Here is a 15791-nt window from a genome sequence, read left to right on the forward strand (position 1 = left end):
GTTTCTTTTATGATAAAAAGAAACAGAATAGAACTAAGCCCAGGCAAAATCCTAGAGGAAAATCTGGTTGTCAGCTTTCCAACAGACTCTGATAGACAAATTCACTTTTCAGCAGGGCAATAACCTAAACCACAAGGCCAAATATACACTGGAGCTGCTTACCAAGACGACATTAAATGTTCCTGAGTGGCATGAGTTACAGTTTTGACTTGAAATCGTCTTGAAAATGGCTGTCTAGCAATGATCAACAAACAACTTGACAGAGCTTGAAGAATTTAAAAGAATAATGTGCAAATATTATACAATCCAAGTGTGCAAAGCTCTTAGAGACTTAGCTGTAATCGCTGTAAAGGTGATTCTGTGTTTTGACTTGGGTGTATATACTTATGTAAATTAGATTTCTGTATTTCATTTTCAATACATTTGCAAAAATTTCTAAACATGTTTTCACTTTGTCATTATAGGGTATTGTGTGTAGATGGGTGAGGGGGGAAAAACGATGTAATCCATTTTGAATTCGGGCTGTAACACAACATGTGGAATAAATACTTTCAGAAGGCTGTATACTTGTTGATTCTCTCTCTCCCTCATTTACCCATGCCCTATACAAACACATACTCTTTTACCACCACCACACTAACCACCACACTAATGACAGCAGGCTCTGGAAATAAAGGAATGTTTAGAGGACGAGTTCCTTTCTACCCCCCCACCTTTCCCTCCATCACCGGCTGGGGGGGTATGACGTGATTGGAGGGATGCTACTGCCTCACTTCCTGCCTCGCCTCCCGTCAGGTGACTGCCATTAAACATGCTCTACTCCTCTCCCTCTCTCTCATTCACTCCCTCTGTGTCCACGTCACACGTCATCTGTGAAGGGACACAGAATTAGGCTTCAGTTTGAGAGCAGAGGAAAGACGCTGCTCAGAGCTGAGGATTGGTTTGAATGGAAAGTTGATTATCCTCCTCTCCCAGGGTTGTTTGTCAACAATTCATGCAGAACGGAAGAAAATGTGGGTTTTATTTTCTCAAGCTTTACTGAGGGAAGGATTTAGTTAAATGGTGAGAACCCTTCCAATAAGTCTGCTTTTCTCTTCTCATTCTATCTCTCTCTTACTCTGGAGGGCAGTGTGTGAGGAGATGCTGTGATTTTTATTTGAATATGTTATAATTGCATGTTTGTTGCATGACTTATGTATGTATATTTCTCTATGACTGTGTGTACGTGTGTGTTTTATAGAAAACATACTTGTGTCTGGGTCTTTGCAAGATAATATACTGTAGTCAATAGACATTCAGAGAAGCCACCACCTCAACCCACAGGTGTATTCCCCTGGGAAATCCTATAGCCAAGCCAATGAGAACCGGTGTGGGCGGTCATGGCAACTCGGGACACACTCTGAGGCACCTTTCGGTCGTCAAGGAAACAGCTTACATAAGAAGAACCCACGCGGAGGAAGGAAGTCAGTGGCACCCTCAGGGACATGGGCAGCTGTCACTCTTTCACACACGTAAACGAACAGTCAGTCCTCGTTAGGGAGACTAATCACGCTACAGCATCTCCGCCACTACTCCATATCATCTCAGATGTATCAACAGTGACACATACTACTGGCAGCAATGGACTGACCAGATGGCCACGGTCAAATGTAAAGAAGACTGTCCCAAAGGAGGTTTAATAAGAAAGAAATGGGCTCTTTATTAAAGTCTAATGCTCAGACAGAACAAAATGCAGACAGTAAGCAGGTTTACGTCCAACCTTTTTTATGCAAGTAAAGTACATGTCGTGAAAATAAATTTGTCAGTAAACTTTCCAAATGTCGGCAAAACAAAATACGCTAGACAAACTGGGATCTGTTTGTGTCGGTTAAGTTAATTATGTGAGAAATGGAGGATTAAATATATTTTTATGTAATAACCATCATATCGAAGTAAACTTTGATTCTTACGATGATATGTTGTGGTCCTCCCACTACGACTGGGCAGTTTATTAGGCTACAGATGAGTTAAGTTATGATGAACTTGACAGGGTGGTGAGCTTGATGCTTCTTTCCAATAAATATCCAGAGTCTTATTCTGGTGACATGATCATCGATGATTGGCTGCCGTTTGACAAATAAAGCGAATCAAGCTCTTTGGTCCATAATAATCTCATCCTGTAGGCTATACCCGCACTGTATCTGCAAGCTGATGGCTAGAGCACACGTGCCAAAACCAGAGTGGAAACATTCGCTATATAACACATTTTAGGAAACACATCAGTAGAGTATAAAATGCAATAAAAACCCACTTAACTTGTACTTTCTATTGGGTACATGGGAATTTAACTGCAAAAGTTATTTTTCTGTGCGCTACGTCATCACGCACAGTGTTTTATCTGCAACAAGTCAATTTGATGGAAACATCTCTGGTGGGAAAATTTGCATATTGTTTTTATGCAGAGTTTAGAATATTTGCATGAAAATCTGTCGACTATTGGATGGAAACCTAGCTAGTGTTGGTCATTTTGCCACTGTGGAGGTCATACCCAACTGGGGTCTTATCACAATGTCATCTGTCATCTTTTTCAGCAGTCTAACACTGTATTTCAGAGTGTTGTGGAGTATTGCCTGTTTTCCATTGTTCACCTTATTGCTTTGGTCGATGAGGGTTTCGTAGTCTTCAATTAGTCTTCTCACTGTAGAAACTAAATCTGCAAAATGCACAGTAGATATTCTGGTATTTAAACTTGACACTTTTTACTCTTGCATTCCCAGGGACCCTATTGGAGATAGAAAACCATAGAAACAGGCCTCTAAAGTCCTATTGAAGTCATACAGCGTGCTATTTATGCCCAATCATAAATTACAATAGGTTTGCCCCGTTTTCCATTATTTTTCTTCAACTTTGTTTCCTGTAAACATTATTGCTATTTAAGAGAGCGTCTATGTCATTGTCACAGCATCCATTTCTTATTGTTATTGTTGTGTTCGGTTTACATAGCCCTGCAATACCCCGTAAATGATGACTCTCATTGTACCAGCCAGGGCTGTTCAATATGACCTGTTATTGTTTTTGTAATATGACCTACCAGAGCTATTCCCGCTGAATGTCTTGTGCTGGTGTTAGTTGCTCTTGTACGTCAACCCAACTAAGCATGCCAGCTAATTGGATAATAACCGCAACAATAGCATTGGACTAATCGTCTGCACTTGCCATCTATCACCGAGCAGGCGCTAGTGACTACTCGCTTGTTAGCGCTTCTCTCGTACTGTAGCATGTATGCTAGTGAGCGTGTTTCTACTGTATTTACGGAGGCCATTATGGCGTTGCACAGTCCAGTACACAATATGGCGGTGACCCTCACAGTCAACTAGCCTGATGGATGATCCAATGCGGGAGACTTCACCTCGTAGCCACCTCTCGAGTAATGGCTCAGTAATGGGATGTGGGGTGTTACCGCGGCTCACATCCCAGGCCTCTTGGAGATGAAGGGTCAGCGTGTGACAGCGGAGGTGTGTGTAGATGGGATTGTGATAGATTTGCTGGCCATCACCGCCATTTTTTTTTTTATCTGCCGTTGTGAATGAGCAATGCTAGATCAAAGAAGTGGAGTTGCTTTTGCGGTACAGTAGCATCATGTCTGCTTTTATGAAGTGCTTTGTTTTTGTCATAGTGTTGTTTCTTAGGATTCAAGACATTGGGTTTGGCATTCAGCATGTCTCGTGGCTAATTTGATCCTGTAGCCCAGTGCAGATGGCAGGTTCTAATTGTGAAATCTATTCAACCCCACCAGTTCCTGTTAATGAATGATCAAGACAAGACTCCTCTTACTCCTAGAGTGTATTATGGATTCAACCCACGCTCTTCCATCTATATTGAAGAGATGCACGACATATGATAAAATATGTGCTGGGCTACATGTACCTATGCTGACATATTTATTCAGAGACACTGGCTTTTTAATCCATCTCTCAACTATGTCTTGACTATAGAAGTCACAAATAAGGAATATCCTACTCTCACACACGCACGATTGCACACCTGACCCGCTACTCGGACGGCCTGTGGGTGCTGTGCAGACCGCTCGCTCACAAACATATTTTCTTACTCTGTAATCTCGTTAGCAGGATTTATGAATCCATCATAGTGACAGCCCATCCCCCTGTAGAGGAGGGTATTGTTAAGCCCCTTCTCTTCCTGGAAAGTGCTGCCGCTGAGAAATGTCATATCTGTCCCTGGAGGGATTTTCTACGCCCGTGATGCACTTACACCATCTTATTAATTCCCCTCGTATTGCCCCCATCCGCTAACCAACACTCTCCTCCTTTCCTCTCATTGGCTTCCTTTGAGTGCTCCAGGGGGAGACCAAAGGGAACTGTAAGCATAAGCTTTAATGGAAGGTGTGTCCTTTGGCGTTCTGGGGCGATGGGGAGGTTCTCTCTGGGCTTGACAGCTGGTGGCCAGAGTCAGCATCTCCATCCAACGAGGAATAGCCAGGAGAGAACAAGGACGTAGCATTGTTAGCAGTGGTTTTTGTAGTAGTGCCTGCGATGTGACTGGTTCAACTCTTTGTGCTCTGCACCAGTGTATTCACTGTTCGGTGGGCTTATGTAAGTTGTTGTTGCATGCCAGAAAGTGGTTCTTAACCCAATTCTCTGTCTCTAAATATCTCACCATGTAAATAGAAATGCAACATCTGGCATTCAGATCTCCTTTTTTGTGATTGTTCAGCTCTTCAGCCATAATGAGGTAGTGCTATTGCAGAGAATAGACACTAAATATGTTATCTTGGGAGTATTAAACAGATTTCTCACATGTCGTTGCCAGACCTTTAAGCTAGGAGAGAGCAAAGATGACAGACCGGATTTGTCACCTTGAAATGTGTTGGTTAGAGTGGAGCATGGAGGAATGTGCCAATCCATCAGGAAGACGTCTCCATGCTGTTCTAACCTGAGGAATGATTTTAATCCTAGAATGACACTTCCTTGGAAAACAAGTAACCCTTTTCACGGTCCTCTCAGTAAACACATTGGTTGGTTCAAAAGCGAGGGGAAGTATCACTTTTTAGTGGATCCTGAGGAGAATTGTCTCACCCACTCCAAGAGTAGTGTTTTTACATGACAGGACTATGTTGTCTTCAAGCTGCAATCAGTTTTCTGGCAACGTTTACCTCACAGAACCTCTCCTTAAACCCCTGGAAGGAGTTGAACTCCAGCTAAACTCAAGCAAGGGACCTTGAAACAGCACATAGTTCTTTGTTAGCTTTTGAGGAGCGTGGCTCCTCTTGCCCAGACAACTACTGTAGCTCTCATGCCAGATTTCACTGTCTTTTTTCTGGCCTAAGGATGATGGAAGTATATGAGCTCTGAACACTTTGAAGTCCTGCCCGGGGGGGCGGGGGTAAACCATATTGCGGTGTTCTCCCATGTAACGAATGACAGCTCGTCCCAGCAGACAGACGGTTTGAGAAATGTTGTATACCCAAGAGCAGATCTCCAGTCAAACTCCAGAGTTCACTGATCATTACATTTACATTTAAGTCATTTAGCAGACGCTCTTATCCAGAGCGACTTACAAATTGGTGCATTCACCTTATGATATCCAGTGGAACAACCACTTTACAATAGTGCATCTAACTCTTTTAAGGGGGGGGGTTAGAAGGATTACTTTATCCTATCCTATGTATTCCTTAAAGAGGTGGGGTTTCAGGTGTCTCCGGAAGGTGGTGATTGACTCCGCTGACCTGGCGTCGAGGGAGTTTGTTCCACCATTGGGGTGCCAGAGCAGCGAACAGTTTTGACTGGGCTGAGCGGGAACTGTACTTCCTCAGAGGTAGGGAGGCGAGCAGGCCAGAGGTGGATGAACGCAGTGCCCTTGTTTGGGTGTAGGGCCTGATCAGAGCCTGAAGGTACGGAGGTGCCGTTCCCCTCACAGCTCCGTAGGCAAGCACCATGGTCTTGTAGCGGATGCGAGCTTCAACTGGAAGCCAGTGGAGAGAGCGGAGGAGCGGGGTGACGTGAGAGAACTTGGGAAAGTTAAACACCAGACGGGCTGCGGCGTTCTGAATGAGTTGTAGGGGTTTAATGGCACAGGCAGGGAGCCCAGCCAACAGCGAGTTGCAGTAATCCAGACGGGAGATGACAAGTGCCTGGATTAGGACCTGCGCCGCTTCCTGCGTGAGGCAGGGTCGTACTCTGTGAATGTTGTAGAGCATGAACCTACAGGAACGGGTCACCGCTCCGCTATCATTTTTCAGGGATTCATACAGTCTACATGCCTTAAAGTAATTGTCCAGTGAAAATCGGACTTTTAAAAGTTAATATTCTGTGAACTTACAGTGCATTCGGAGCCTCGCGAGTGACGCTGCGGTCTAAGGCACTGCATCACAGTTACTACAGACGCAGGTTCGATCCTGGGCTGTGTCGCAGCCGGCCGCGACTGGGAGACCCATGAGGTGGCGCACAATTGGCTCAGCGTCGTCCTTGTTCGGGGAGGATTTGGCCGGCCAGGATGTCCTTCTCCCATCGTGCTCTAGCGACTCCTGTGATGGGTCGGGCGCATGCACGCTGACTTTGGTCGCCAGTTGTAGTGTTTCCCCCGGCACGTTGGTGCGGCTGGCTTCCAGGTTAAGAGAGCAGTGTGTCAAGAAGCAGTGCGGCTTGGCAGGGCCTTTCCAAATCATGTCCAATCAATTGAATTTCTAAACATTAGAAAAAACCCACCTCAAACTTGTATCTCAAACAGACAGTTTCAAAAATGCTCACTATTTCCTCCATAGAGGAGGATTAGCTGGCCAATTGGCAGTCTACTCGCATTAATACTTTTGATGCTCAGTATACGCCCACACCGCTCTGTTGTTGGGGTACACCCACACCCTTCCAACACAGAAAGCTGCTTCTTAACAAACTTAGTTAAAACATTTAGGAAGGAAAACTATTTCACTCATTGTAATGAATTATTATAGGTCATAGTTCATAGAAATCTGGAAACGCTGGACAGTTACTTTAGAAAGAGAGTAGAAAGGACTGCAAAAGCACAACTGGAATACTTCCTTCTTGTATCATTCTGGAGAGGATGATGTCTCCTAACTACATTTACATTTTAGTCATTTAGCAGACGCTCTTATCCAGAGCGACTTACAGTAGAGTGCATACATTTTATTACATTTTACATACTGAGACAAGGATATCCCTACCGGCCAAACCCTCCTTCTAACCCGGACGACGCTATGCCAATTGTGCGTCGCCCCACGGACCTCCCGGTTGCGGCCGGCTGCGACAGAGCCTGGGCGCGAACCCAGCCCAGCCTGGGCGCGAACCCAGAGACTCTGGTGGCGCAGCTAGCACTGCGATGCAGTGCCCTAGACCACTGCGTCACCCGGGAGGTCACTGTTGCCCAATGGAAGCTTAAAGGAGAACGGGCTTTGACCATTAGCTGATATTCCTGTCTGTTTTATTCCCTCATCCATTTAAACATTTTCTTAGGAAGCTGTGTTTGTCATAAAGACATGGCTCTCACTCCAAATGACACTCTCGTCTGAAACAGCTTCCCCACAGCCCAGAGTGTGATTCTCTTATAAGTCTCTCAACTCTCTCCAGCTCCACATAATAGGCCAAGATTTGATGTACTGGCTGGAATCTCCAAAAGCTGCCCGGTGAACTCAGTCTTCACATCTGCTTGTCAAGAAACAAACCGTGGAAGGACTCACTTTGTAATCACTTGTCCCATCTATAAATATTCCTACTATTCTCACATTGTGAAAGCCGGACAAAAACCTGCTGTGGTCAGAATACTGCTACATTAAAACTCAGGGAGCATCTATTCTTAACAGTTTGTGGGCATTCCCCTTTCTTTTCACATATCAAAGAGACAGACATGCTTTAGTTGGTTGCTTTTGTTTTTCAAACCACAGTTAATGGAATGTATGCTTAAACCACAGTTAATGGAATGCATGCTTGAATTGCCACTAAAATGTCTTAAACTTTTCACTTTGAGTTTCATGTTTCCTAATTACTCCCTTTGTTATCCCCACCCTGGGGCAGAGAAACAACATATTTTTGTTTGAATTCCGTGTCTGTTCCTACTAATTTTATACTTTTTTCAAGAGTTGTCTCTAGGCTTGTTGCAACAACATTTATAGTTGCCCTACTTGTGTGTTAACTTATACACATACGCAAACTCCATCAGATGACACCCAGTGCTTACTGTAAGTGCAGCTGTTGTGGCTGGATATAGATGTCTTGGTAAAGCTAACAAACAGCAGGTATGGTATCTTGTTGCATAAACATGACAAGGCCATTCACTGACCCTACCAGACATGCAGGGATGACAGATTGACCATGTCTTAAAAGAAGTGACACATGACCCACCCTGACTCCGACACCCCCTTGTCCGCTGCAGACGGCTCTCGGGGAGGCAAGGTCAAAGGGGTGATGACCCTGGGCCCCTCGTTTTACCGTCCCCGTGACTCAACAGAGTAACTACCCTCCCCCTGCACAGCCTGGGTTGACACTTCCCATAAGCATTACCATCTGTGCTCTGGTCCTCCTCTTCACAAGCCAGCCCTCTCTCTCTTTCGCTGTCTGGTTAGTGGTTCCCTCTCTCCTATCTGTGGCTCCCTGCCCTTTTTCTGTCTGTCTTTCTCTGTGAATGTATGTGTATGGTTGTGGGACCATTTTTGGAGGGGAGGGGGGGTCCTCCCATTCCAGAATTGGAGCTTTCACTGTGCCAAGAATACTGACCTGGATATGCATTGCTTTGGTAAGCCTGACCCCTTCGGTCTGTCAGGACCTGATCTGTCTGAGTGAGAGAGCGCGTGTGTGTGTGACGTTTCTCCCAACTTTAACAGCACCTTTTCATAAAGAAAGGCAGAGAGCAATGCTGAGGTTGCTGAATGAGTTTGGTGGTTTCTGGCTGGCCTCTCCCTCCTTTCTTCCCTTGCTCTGTGGTGTTTGGACTCCAACCCTTTCAGACTCCTTATGATTTCTGTTGAAGTCTCAGCCAGTGGTATTCTCTGAAGCCTTACAGAACAACCAAACCGCCAGCGCAGGCCTCGCCTCCCCCCGCCACCGTCCCGTCCCAGCTCCAACGTAGGAAAAAAGAACCAGGACAAAGCAGCCCAGCTCATTTTACATCAGACTACTGGAACTATACAGACCATCTTAGCAAGGGCTGCTTTTCCGCTCATTGTGGGGGTACAACACTCTTACCTATCATGGATTGCACCGCGTCAATGAGGAATGTCCGCACAGGGGTGAGGTGTTCGCGACAAAAGTGTTTGCGGCGGCACGGGGAACAGGGTTGTGGAGGGGACGCTATGGCAGCAGGAGTCGGTCATGCCTCCTCGTTACTCCAGAGATTGTTGTCGGATATCTGCTGTTTGTCCCATGGGCACACCTCAGAGCTGCCTCGCATTGAGACAGGCCACACTGGAGGAAGTGATGGACAAGAAATGGAGAGAGAAGGAGGAGGTGAGAATACAGGGAAGAAGAGGAGAGTTATTGAATGAGGACAATCGCTGTCTCATTGTCCATCGCAGCTCATTCAAAGCTCTTCTTTCTCTCTCTCCCCACCTGACTCCATTAGACGATCCATAGTAGTACTCAATGATTGACAGCACGTTTGACTAATAACCGCTCACTGTGTTCTGTAGTTCGCAGGCCTCGTTCCTCCCCTCACCAGAGCAAGGTATCAGTGAGAGACAGGAGGGTGTGGATGATAAGGAGGCATCGCATCTGTCTGTAATAAACATATATTTGACCTCCGTCATTATCGCCTCTGTCAGCTCATTACATTTGATCCATTGGAATGCCTCTGTGTGGAGTGTGTGTCACGATGAGAGATGGATCAGAGGCATTGCTGAGGTGTCATCCGTCTCGATTAAGGGATATTTAGTTGGAGATGTGGAGACATAAATGGAGGGAGATCACAGCATAAATGGTGTTCAGAGAGAGAGAATTTTTTTTTTACATGTGGATAGTGTCTCTAGAGAAGGAAGAATATTGTTTTGAACTGAGATTTTATGTAATTTCAGTTCATTTGTGCGATATTGAGTACACAGTTTAACTGTAACACAGATGACTGTAAACAAATGATAGGTGGTTTGTTAACTCTTGCTGGCACAGGAAGTGCAGCATTTAATTGTTTAATTGCTCAAGTTACTGTCGCCACAACTGCTTTTAATACTGTCTCCAACATATGTTGAGGGTATTTATTCCTGGATCTCCATACAGATAGACCCATCTCATTCATCTCCCAGCCTTGCCTCTCATCCACCACCACCACCCTCCCCCAGAACCTCTGAAGCCACTCCACTCTGTGCAGCTCCACTAACTCAAACCAGCTTGCTGACTTATTTTCGGACATGTACTTTCGGAGCATAGCGCTTACGGCATTGTGATCTTACCTCCCCTATAAGTCTGTCTCTCTCTGTCTGCGTCTGCCTGTCTTAAAAATAAAATGTCAACTCCGACTCTCCACCAAAATTGTAATCCAAACAATGGGTGACCTGCCAACAAGTTCAGTATGTGTTGTTAAGATGACCCGCCACTCAAACTGCTACCTATGATGGCATTTCATTTTCAAAACAATTCTTCTTTTTTTTCCAGTTGCGTTACAAGATAGTTGTGATTTGTAGAAGTACAGTAATGATTGCTAAGCATTAGGAACCTACTCCAGAGGAGTTGGAAACAATGTGTCAGTGCCTTAGGAATGATAATAAAATTATTAGATTAAGGGTTCGTGGCGTCAGTCAGCGTTCTGTAGCTATTAAATGCACTGCTGTGTGGTGGGGAGTTCTATTTCAGTGCAACGTAAGCTTTTTTTCACATGCTGTTTCAAAAGGCTTTGTCACTACTGGCCTTGGAAGGAGGGGTCTACTTCCCAGGGGCTTTGCCATTCAAATGTTGGGGTTGAAGCCTGACCACCTCTGCCAGCTATGATATCAAATCAGTCATTGGTTAATATGCCGTCACTCAAAAACCACTTAGCCAATTGCTATCGCCTCTCCTGTTTTGAGACCGTTGCGCATTACAGCTGCTGAGAGAGAAGGCATGAGGTTTCCTCAACCTAACTGATGTTTTTTTGTTGTTGCCGTAAACACAAACAAATAATTAACGGTGTCTCTTACGGGAACCATGCTTGGTTAGAGTAGAGCTTGCTCGGAGATGGAGGAGGCGGGGACCAAGGTACTTTGGGATGTTTACGAGGGGTCCCCATGGGTCTTGTATCCCAGACTGGAATGACTTTAACATCTGAGCTGAGGAGATGCTACTGCTGTTATTTTTTGGATTAACTAGTGAGGAAAAGGGGGGCGTCATGGCAGACCAACAGAACATAGTTAATTTAGCTGTTGTGACCCTCCGCTGTCCAACTCCCTTTACTACAGACATGGCCAGTCACTAGTTAGCACAATGTTGGGCAGCTCATGAGGATGGGTTCTGTCAATGCACTATATTGCCATTTCTGAGGTTTCTTGCAGTGACCCAAGCTTGGCCTAAACTTCCCAGAACAAGCTAGTTCCCGTCTGCAGTGTGTTCTCGGGACCACTGTAACTGTGTTATCCTTGGCAGATGAATGCAACAGGGGTCATTCAAACAGGGATAACCTGTTAGTCATAAATCCATCCACCTCCCCTGCTCTCCTGTTAAAATTCCTGTTGCTGAAATTACCCCCCACCTCTAACCCCCGTCAGTCTCCAGCCCCCTGCAGCCAGTCTGACCTATTTAATGGCCACTGTCTACATCTCTCTCCAGGAGGGGTTAACAGCGCACTCTAGTATAGATGTGTGTTCATGTGTGTGTCTCTTCTGTTCTAGGGGGGGACATTAAGTGTCCATCCTAGTAAGGATCCAACGCTATTCAGTTATAAAGAATGTCATCGTTAGCGGCTGTACTGCTTGAGAAACCTCTAAACAGACATGTTTGATGAACAACATTTTCCAGCCATGTGCCTTGTAGAGATTTACTGTCATAATGGTGTCAGTGGTGGGATCCAGCAGTAATTATAGTCCACCAGTGGAAGAAAGACAGAGGTCTTGAGAGGCTGTGCGAAAGGGCTAGAGCTGGAGAGAGAGATGGAAAGAAAGAGAGAGACGCCCTCGCGCAACCAGGAGCACATTCCGTAGTGCACTGATAGTTGCCATGACGACCATCTGCATTATTGTACTCCTTCAGCAGGGTGAGATTCTGTGGCGTGAGGGAGAGAAAGGAGACCCACCAGAGCACTGTAATGTACGTGCTTCTTTTTCAGGTCCATATGTTTCATCCTGGTGAACGATAGCTGTGATCATACAGTAGTGTCAGGATTTGTATGTGTTTATTATAACAATTCTGTGCCATTTTTAGGCTCACATGTTCTGAAAGAAAAGATAATCTCTAAAGAGCTGTTCTATTTTTTATGTGCTTGTAGTTGGCATATTTAGATCGAGAGAATACATTAAAATGAAGATCAATGATTCTATGCAGTCTCTTTTCTCAGCTGTGGTGCCATATCCCTCTCTTAGGCATAGGTGACTAATCAGCCATTTTATAGCCAGTGTGTGTGCGTGTAGGTGTGTGTTCCAACAGTGACAGTACTATGATGTGTTAAGTAAATAACACTCCCACCACTCTAGAATGTCCACTGCTGGTGTATTTCTTAGATTTGTTTTGAGCCTTTAGAATAAACAAGTGCCTGTCTGTCTGTTGCCATGTGTGCCCATTGTTGAGGGGTTTTATTTTGACACAGCGGAGTAGTCGACACGCAGGGTTGTCTCCATTGATACAAATTGAAGGTCTGTGGTGGTGTAGGGGCGGTGGCTGGTGGCCACAGGTCAAACGGACCAGGTGTCCAGATGGCCGTCTCCTGTTTTTATTGGTTTCCGCTACTTCCTTTGACCTGCTCATAGGACCAACAACATGTTGTCAGAGCAGCAGAAAGTGTCACCTAGCCTACTCCTCTTTCTCTTCCTTCTTTCTCTCCGCTCCACTCCTTCAATGAGACGGGGCGTTGGTCCTCTCCCATCTGCCGTCTTTGTGTTGGACTGACTGCTGCCTCATTTGGGTGCTAAACACATAGTGATGATGAGAGCCATTCTAGGGTTTTCTATTGGCTCGGAGTGCAGACTACACTGACGCTTGTTTATGCTAATACACCTGTCAGCTAGTTAAATAACATCACAGAGGATTAAGCACATTAACTTGATTGCCTGTTGTAATATGAACATGCTGTTTAATCAAGAAGATTAGCCAGATTGTCCTTAGCATTAAGAGATGTGAAAGAGGGGGATATTGAAGCAGGGACAGCTCCTATTTGAACACAAGCTACTAATACGTGGCAGACATTGTGCTTGGAATGCTCATGACCGACCCCTTAACAGTGAGGCGAAATGAAGTCATCTCCCAGACTTATTTTTGTGGAGGGGTCCTGGTCTGAATAATAGAAATGGGTTCTTAATCCTTCCAAGCCCTCCCCTGTTTATTCCGGTCTCCCTCAGTGTCCCAGAGCCAGTTTCTCTCCCCAACTCTGTGCTCACCTCGCTCCATCCCTCTGCTTCTCACATACTGTAGGATCGATGTACAGTCCACCCGACGTCCTCCCGCAGGGGATTGTGGGATAGCTTACATTTTTTGTGAAGGACAGATTGATCGCCAGGGTGTGTAAGGGACAGGAGCTTCCTCCAAGGGGATTTGTTGTAGAAACTGTAGTGTTGTGTCTGGGGGAATTGTTACGAGCTCTGTACATTAATCTCTAAGTTATGTGTGTTTTGTGGTGAGAGATTTGGTGGTTGTCTTTGGTGGTTGAGCAGTGCACATGATTCTTTCAATTCAACTAAACTGAGAGCAAGCCAACGGCTCTTTGACTAGATTAAGGGGTTGCCTCATTATGGTTCTGGATTGAGAATTGATCCCCTCAGGCTTAATCTGCTGCAGATCAATAGATATTTCTTCTGGTATCTGTATCGCTGTACTGCGGTGTTGACCTGAATCCTTTCTCGCTCTCCCTCCCCATCTCCATCTCTCCCTCCATCCCTCCAGGTGAGGAGAGCCAGGAGCTGGGCCCCCCTCCCTCTGTGGACGAGGCAGCCAACACTCTGATGACGCGCCTGGGCTTCCTACTGGGAGACAAGATGAACGAGGGACAGCCGGGCTCACAGTACGACATGGACGACCACGACGACAGCCAGGTAGGTTACACACACGCACACTACACACACACTAGAGTACAGTAAGAGCATAGACGAACACGACCACGGACCGGTAGGTTACACACCCTTCTGTCATGCACTGTTACAGTATATTATTATTAGTTTGTCAATACTTTGGAGTCTTTAAAGACCCATCATGGCATCAGGATACAAAGTGCAGGCTTTCCCCTAGATGAGTGGTACTCCAATAGTCACTACTGTAGGTGGCCAGCACACAATGTGGTCCAGCTTATAAGGGCCCCACAGCTATAGAAGCACACCCCAAATCAGTGGGATGTGCAGATCACTTTCCAAGGCCTCTTAAGCTTCGGAAGCAAGTGTACCATTTTGTAGATTACGTAATTTGTTTACTGCAAACTCAATGGCCCCTGACACCACTATGCGCTGGCTCAGAAGATGTTTGTGAAGATCAATCCTGTGAGTTATGGATAACCTAGCTCGGAGTGAGGGGCGCTAGGCTCTCCTTCACTCCTGCAGAGCAGAACCAACATACCGTAACCTAGGGCAGCTGAGGCCCAGGGGATGGTAACCCGCTACCTCGGTCGTGAAAACTGCCCGCCACATCCTCTTGTCTAAGCAGTGTGCCTCCACAGAGGCCTATCCAATGGCAGAGCCAACGGTGCTGGAGCGACTCCGCCTTAAAGCCTGACCCACTTTCCACACTTCACACGTTGGGTGCACCTTAACTAGTGCCTTCCACCTCTGGTGTCCTTCATCAGCAATGATCTGGCCCATTTTGCCTTTATCGGTCTTTCTGATCTGTTGAGATGAGTGGAAGGAGACGAGGAGAGCTTGTTTAGACTATTGAGATGCACCCTTTGTTCTACACAGCTCAGCAGTATGCCTTTGGTTCGGTCTTTCGTGCCAAACTGCAGTGGTAACAAAAACCCAGCCCTGGTTTTCTCAAGTCCCAGTTTAGAGGCCTGCCACTCCCACGCAAGCAGTCTGGGTAGGCTAGGTGGGAGGGAACCTCCCGTTCTATATTCATTTCTACGGAGCCTCCCTAAACACATCAGAATCACAGCAGAGTTGTTATCATGACCAAGGAGCATTCCATACTTGGATGCCCTTTGTCTTGCGCCAAACCTTCCCTAAGAAGTCACTCACGCCTCTGCTCACATCCTGGTCTCCTGTGAATTTCTATGCTATTCTGACTAATCTCCCGATTTATTTTCAAATGACCAATGTCCAAATCAATTCGTTTTTCATTTAGAGCCAGGGCCATGGATAATTGATGAACAGATTGTCTGGAATAAGAATCCAGCATGCCCGGAGGTGGGCCTGCCTCTCTCTCTCCCTGCCCCTGCTCAATAGATCAAAGTATAACTGGATCTATTCTACTTGCGTGGCTCACTAAACGTATTGATATTCTACTGAATTAGAATTCATTAATTGCAAAAAATGGTTCACTCATGAAAATAATTGCATGAGTCATCAAAAGATATTAAAAAGAGATGACTCTACGGTTACACATGCACTGGAATAATATGGCAGGCAAGGACTGTATCAATGATTGCTGATCCTAGCATTCTTTCTCGTCTTGTCGGTCTATGGTGTGTGCGTGCGTGTGGGTGCACGTGTGTGTAGGCTACTTTGTACATGTGATATGTCAACTGGTTGTGCC

General features: G+C 45.7%; 1 protein-coding gene across 5 annotated transcripts in view; it reads left to right on the plus strand.

Annotated features, from left to right (window-relative positions):
* Positions 1 to 15791, plus strand: part of LOC129833175 (protein TANC2-like) — a 131736-nt gene that overhangs the window by 90591 nt on the left and 25354 nt on the right. For all 5 annotated transcript variants that reach the window (XM_055897537.1, XM_055897535.1, XM_055897536.1 and 2 more), the window contains one exon: positions 13998 to 14146. In XM_055897537.1, coding sequence (XP_055753512.1) covers positions 13998 to 14146 — 149 coding nt within the window. The remainder of the gene's footprint in view (positions 1 to 13997; positions 14147 to 15791) is intronic.

Source organism: Salvelinus fontinalis, chromosome 34, assembly GCF_029448725.1.
Source record: "Salvelinus fontinalis isolate EN_2023a chromosome 34, ASM2944872v1, whole genome shotgun sequence".
Lineage (NCBI taxonomy): Eukaryota > Metazoa > Chordata > Actinopteri > Salmoniformes > Salmonidae > Salvelinus > Salvelinus fontinalis.